General features: G+C 56.7%; 1 protein-coding gene across 1 annotated transcript in view; it reads right to left on the reverse strand.

The window, feature by feature from the left end:
• LOC147091222 (uncharacterized) overlaps window positions 1–4,831 on the reverse strand; it is a 28,077-nt gene extending 23,246 nt beyond the window's left edge. The window contains exon 1 of the mRNA XM_085976485.1: window positions 4,638–4,831. Coding sequence (XP_085832611.1) covers window positions 4,638–4,727 — 90 coding nt within the window. The 5' untranslated portion in view covers window positions 4,728–4,831. The remainder of the gene's footprint in view (window positions 1–4,637) is intronic.
• Between the last annotated feature and the right edge of the window lie 1,334 nt (window positions 4,832–6,165).

Consider the following 6,165-nt stretch of genomic DNA (forward strand, 5'->3'; position numbering starts at 1 on the left):
CCCTCCCCCTTCTCTCTCCCCTCTCTCCCTCCCTCCTCTCCCCTCCCCTTCTCTCTCCCCCCCTCCTTTCCCCTCTCTCCCCTCCCCCTCCTCTCTCCTCCCTCCCCTCTCCCTCCTCTCCCCTCCCTCCCCTCTCCCTCCTCTCCCCTCCCTCCCCTCCCTCTACTCTCCCCTCCCTCCCCTCCCTCTCCTCTCCCCTCCCCCCTCCTCTCCTCTCCCCCCCCCTCCTCTCCCCTCCCCCTCCTCTCCCCTCCCTCCCTCCTCTCCTCCTCCCACCCCTCCTCCCTCCCTCCTCTCCTCCCTCCCTCTCCTCCTCCCTCCAATCCTCCCTCCCTCCCTTCTCTGCTCCTCCCACCCTCTCTTCCCTTCCCGCCCCTCCTTCCCCTCCCCCTCCTCTCTCCCCTCCCCCCTCTCTCCCCTCCTCTCCCCTCCCCCTCCTCTCCTCCTTCCACCCCTCCCCCTCACTCCTCTCCCTCCCTCCTCTCTCCCCTTCTGCCCCTCACCTCCCTCCCGCTCTCCCTCCTCTCCTCCTTCCACACCTCCTCCCTCTCTCCCACCCCTCCTCCCTCCCATCCCTCCCTCCCCACCTCCCTCTCCCCTCCCCTTCCCTCCACTCCCTCCCTATCCTCCCTCCCCTACCAACCTCTCCTCACTTCCCTCATCCCTCCCTCTCCTGCTCCCTCCCCACCTCTCTCCCCTCCTCCTTCCAACCCTCTTCCCAACCCTCCTATCTCCTCTCCTCCCTCCCCTCCCTCCCTCCCTCTCCTCCCTCCCCTCCTCCCTCCCCTCACTCCCTCCTCCCTCCCCTCCTTCTTCCCCTCCTCCCAACCCTCCTCTCTCCTCTCCTCCCTCCCCTCCCTCCCTCCCTCTCCTCCCTCCCCTCCTCCCTCTCCTCCCACCCCTCCTCCCTCCCCTCACTCCCTCCTCCCTCCCCTCCTCCTTCCCCTCCCTCCCTCTCCTCCCTCCCCTCCTCCCTCCCCTCCCTCCCTCCTCCCTCCCCTCCTCCTTCCCCTCCTCCCTACCCTCCTCTCTCCTCTCCTCCCTCCCCTCCCTCTCCTCCCTCCCCTCCTCCCTCTCCTCCCTCCCCTCCCTCCCTCCCTCTCCTCCCTCCCCTCCTCCCTCTCCTCCCACCCCTCCTCCCTCCCCTCACTCCCTCCTCCCTCCCCTCCTCCTTCCCCTCCCTCCCTCTCCTCCCTCCCCTCCTCCCTCCCCTCCCTCCCTCCTCCCTCCCCTCCTCCTTCCCCTCCTCCCTACCCTCCTCTCTCCTCTCCTCCCTCCCCTCCCTCTCCTCCCTCCCCTCCTCCCTCTCCTCCCTCCCCTCCCTCCCTCCCTCTCCTCCCTCCCCTCCTCCTTCCCCTCCTCCCTCCCCCTCCTCCCTCCCCACACTCCCTCCTCCCTCCCCTCCTCCTTCCCCTCCTCCCAACCCTCCTCTCTCCTCTCCTCCCTCCCCTCCCTCCCTCCCTCTCCTCCCTCCCCTCCTCCCTCCCCTCCTCCTTCCCCTCCTCCCAACCCTCCTCTCTCCTCTCCTCCCTCCCCTCCCTCCCTCCCCTCCTCCTTCCCCTCCTCCCTCCCCTCCTCCCTCCCCTCACTCCCTCCTCCCTCCCCTCCTCCTTCCCCTCCTCCCAACCCTCCTCCTTCCTCTCCTTCCTCTCCTCCCTCCCCTCACTCCTCTCCCTCCTCTCCTCCTCCCTCCCAGAAGGTGATTTCAGTAGAATATTCGACCAAGGGCGGGGTGGAGAGCAGGGGTGAGCATCACACAGTCACAGAATCATAGAATGGCTACAGCACAGAAGGAGGCCATTTGGCCCGTAGAGCCCGTGCCGGCTCTCTGCTAGAACACTTCAGCTAGTCCCACTCCCCCGCCCTTTCCCTGTAGCTTTGCAATTTTTTTTCTTCAGATACTTATCCAATTACCTTTTGAAAGCTACGATTGAATCTGCCTCCACCAGCCATTCAGGCAGTGCATTCCCGATCCTAACCACTCGCTGCTTAATAAAGTTATTCCTCGGGTCGCCTTTAGTTCTTCTGCCAATCGCCTTAAATCTGTGTCCTCTGGTTCTCGACCCTTCTGCCGATGGGAACAGTTTCCCTCTATCTACTCTGTCATGACTGTGAACACCTCTATCAAATCTCCTGTCAATCTTCTCTGCTCTAAGGAGAACAATCCCAGCTTCTCCAGTCTCTCCACATAACTGAAGTCCCTCATCCCTGGTACCATTCTGGTCAATCTCCCCTTAACCTTCTCTGCTCTAAGGAGAACAACCCCAGCTTCTCCAGTCTCTCCACATCACTGAAGTCCCTCATCCCTGGTCCCATTCTGGTCAATCTCCTCTCAACCTTCTCTGCTCTAAGGAGAACAATCCCAGCTTCTCCAGTCTCTCCACATCACTGAAGTCCCTCATCCCTGGTACCATTCTGGTCAATCTCCCCTTAACCTTCTCTGCTCTAAGGAGAACAACCCCAGCTTCTCCAGTCTCTCCACATCACTGAAGTCCCTCATCCCTGGTACCATTCTGGTCAATCTCCCCTTAACCTTCTCTGCTCTAAGGAGAACAACCCCAGCTTCTCCAGTCTCTCCACATCACTGAAGTCCCTCATCCCTGGTACCAGTCTGGTCAATCTCCCCTTAACCTTCTCTGCTCTAAGGAGAACAACCCCAGCTTCTCCAGTCTCTCCACATCACTGAAGTCCCTCATCCCTGGTACCATTCTGGTCAATCTCCCCTTAACCTTCTCTGCTCTAAGGAGAACAATCCCAGCTTCTCCAGTCTCTCCACATCACTGAAGTCCCTCATCCCTGGTACCAGTCTGGTCAATCTCCCCTTAACCTTCTCTGCTCTAAGGAGAACAACCCCAGCTTCTCCAGTCTCTCCACATCACTGAAGTCCCTCATCCCTGGTCCCATTCTGGTCAATCTCCTCTCAACCTTCTCTGCTCTAAGGAGAACAATCCCAGCTTCTCCAGTCTCTCCACATCACTGAAGTCCCTCATCCCTGGTACCATTCTGGTCAATCTCCCCTTAACCTTCTCTGCTCTAAGGAGAACAACCCCAGCTTCTCCAGTCTCTCCACATCACTGAAGTCCCTCATCCCTGGTACCATTCTGGTCAATCTCCCCTTAACCTTCTCTGCTCTAAGGAGAACAACCCCAGCTTCTCCAGTCTCTCCACATCACTGAAGTCCCTCATCCCTGGTACCAGTCTGGTCAATCTCCCCTTAACCTTCTCTGCTCTAAGGAGAACAACCCCAGCTTCTCCAGTCTCTCCACATCACTGAAGTCCCTCATCCCTGGTCCCATTCTGGTCAATCTCCTCTTAACCTTCTCTGCTCTAAGGAGAACAATCCCAGCTTCTCCAGTCTATCCACATCACTGAAGTCCCTCATCCCTGGTACCATTCTGGTCAATCTCCCCTTAACCTTCTCTGCTCTAAGGAGAACAATCCCAGCTTCTCCAGTCTCTCCACATCACTGAAGTCCCTCATCCCCTGGTACCATTCTGGTCAATCTCCCCTTAACCTTCTCTGCTCTAAGGAGAACAACCCCAGCTTCTCCAGTCTCTCCACATAACTGAAGTCCCTCATCCCTGGGACCATTCTGGTCAATCTCCCCTTAACCTTCTCTGCTCTAAGGAGAACAACCCCAGCTTCTCCAGTCTCTCCACATCACTGAAGTCCCTCATCCCTGGGACCATTCTGGTCAATCTCCCCTTAACCTTCTCTGCTCTAAGGAGAACAACCCCAGCTTCTCCAGTCTCTCCACATAACTGAAGTCCCTCATCCCTGGTACCATTCTGGTCAATCTCCCCTTAACCTTCTCTGCTCTAAGGAGAACAATCCCAGCTTCTCCAGTCTATCCACATAACTGAAGTCTCTCATCCCTGGTACCATTCTGGTCAATCTCCCCTTAACCGTCTCTGCTCTAAGGCGAACAATCCCAGCTTCTCCAGTCTCTCCGCATAACTGAAGTCCCTCATCCCTGGTACCATTCTGGTCAATCTCCCCTTAACCTTCTCTGCTCTAAGGAGAACAATCCCAGCTTCTCCAGTCTCTCCGCATAACTGAAGTCCCTCATCCCTGGTACCATTCTGGTCAATCTCCCCTTAACCTTCTCTGCTCTAAGGAGAACAATCCCAGCTTCTCCAGTCTCTCCACATCACTAAAGTCCCTCATCCCCTGGTACCATTCTTGCAAATCGAAGTCAAGGCCTCCGTCCTGTGCTCTGATCTCAGCAGGGGACTGGCATTGAGCCCCCACACACACAGAGCAGGAAGATCCCAGGGTCCATCCCCGGGCTAGAATAGGCCTCACTGCCCACGGATTTAGGGCAGGATGGGGGGGGGTGCGGGGGGGGAGCGGGGGAAAAATCAGCCAGGGTTCCTACCCCTCATCGCTGTACAGTGACCCCAGCCGGAGAGTGCATGGGAGTCGGGACGAAGACAGGATCGGGGGGAAAGCACGGGGGTGATGCCCCCTAAGGTCGAATATCCTACCGAGCGGCCCGCGCGGGTCGCAGCACGGAGGCAGATCCTCCGAGGAGGCTACGGACCAAAGTTCCAGTAGTTTCTCCGTGTCTAAAGACCTAGTCCGTCCACTCACCCGCCCGCACGCCCTCCGCCCTCCGCCCCCCTCGGTTGAATTGCCGCTAAGTCTCCCTCACCGAGTGCTTTGAGATAGGCGTCAAGGTTCTCTTGCTGCACCAACCAATACGAGCCTGTGTAGTCCCGTGACATCTTCTCTCTCTCAGTCGCCAAAGACTGCCTGTGGTTTATACACGCCTCAGTTTATAAATACGGAGCTAATCTGTAGACCCGCCCCTTGCTCTCCCTGTCACTCTGTCTCTCTCTCTCTGTCTCTCTCCCCCTCGCTTTGTGTCTCTCTCCCCACCTCTCTGTCTCTCTATCCAGCTCTCTGTCTCTCTGTCTCTCTATCCAGCTCTCTGTCTCTCTGTCTCTCTCTCCAGCTCTCTGTCTCTCTCTCCAGCTCTCTGTCTCTCTGTCTCTCTCTCCAGCTCTCTGTCTCTCTGTCTCTCTCCCCACCTCTCTGTCTCTCTCTCCAGCTCTCTGTCTCTCTGTCTCTCTCTCCAGCTCTCTGTCTCTCTCTCCAGCTCTCTGTCTCTCTGTCTCTCTCTCCAGCTCTCTGTTTCTCTGTCTCTCTCCCCACCTCTCTGCCTCTCTCTCCAGCTCTCTGTCTCTCTCTCCAGCTCTCTGTCTCTCTCTCTGTCTCTTTGTCTCTCCCCCTCGCTCTGTCTCTCTCTCCAGCTCTCTGTCTCTCTCTCCAGCTCTCTCTCCCTCTCTCTCTTTGTCTCTCTCCCGCCCACCCCACTCTCTCTCTCTCTCTCTGTCTCTCTCTCTGTCTTTTGCCCCTCTCTCTGTATTGGTCTCACTTCCTCTCTCTCTCTCTCTCTCTCTGTCTCACGCTCTCTGTCTCTCTCTCTCTCTGTCTCTCTCTCTCAGTCTCTCTCTCTGTCTCTCTCTTTCTCTGTCTCTCTCTATCTCTCTCTCTTTCTGTCTCTCTCTCTCAGTCTCTCTCTCTGTCTCGCTCTCTCTCTGTCTCTATTTCTCTGTCTCTCTCTGTCAGTCTCTCTGTCTCTCTCTTTTTCGGTTTCACTTCCTCTCTCTCTCTGTCTCGCTCTCTCTCTGTCTCTATCTCTCTGTCTCTCTCTCTCTGTCTCTCTCTATCTCTCTTTCTGTCTCTCTCTCGCTCTCTCTCTCTGTCTCACGCTCTCTCTCTCTCTCTCTGTCTCTCTCTCTCAGTCTCTCTCTCTCTGTCTCGCTCTCTCTCTGTCTCTATTTCTCTGTCTCTCTCTGTCAGTCTCTCTGTCTCTCTCTTTTTCGGTTTCACTTCCTCTCTCTCTCTGTCTCGCTCTCTCTCTGTCTCTATCTCTCTGTCTCTCTCTCTCTCTGTCTCTCTCTATCTCTCTTTCTGTCTCTCTCTCTCTCTCTCTCTCTGTCTCACGCTCTCTCTCTCTCTGTCTCTCTCTCTCAGTCTCTCTCTCTCTGTCTCGCTCTCTCTCTGTCTCTATTTCTCTGTCTCTCTCTGTCAGTCTCTCTGTCTCTCTCTTTTTCGGTTTCACTTCCTCTCTCTCGCTCTCTCTCTCTCTCTCTGTCTATCTCTTTATCACTCCGTCTTTCCCCCCTCTGTGTCTCTCTCTCTCTCTCTCTCTTTCTC

Source organism: Somniosus microcephalus, unplaced genomic scaffold, assembly GCF_052327205.1.
Source record: "Somniosus microcephalus isolate GS21.2 unplaced genomic scaffold, FLI_Smic_1.0 unresolved_chr3, whole genome shotgun sequence".
In the NCBI taxonomy this organism is placed as follows: Eukaryota; Metazoa; Chordata; class Chondrichthyes; order Squaliformes; family Somniosidae; genus Somniosus; species Somniosus microcephalus.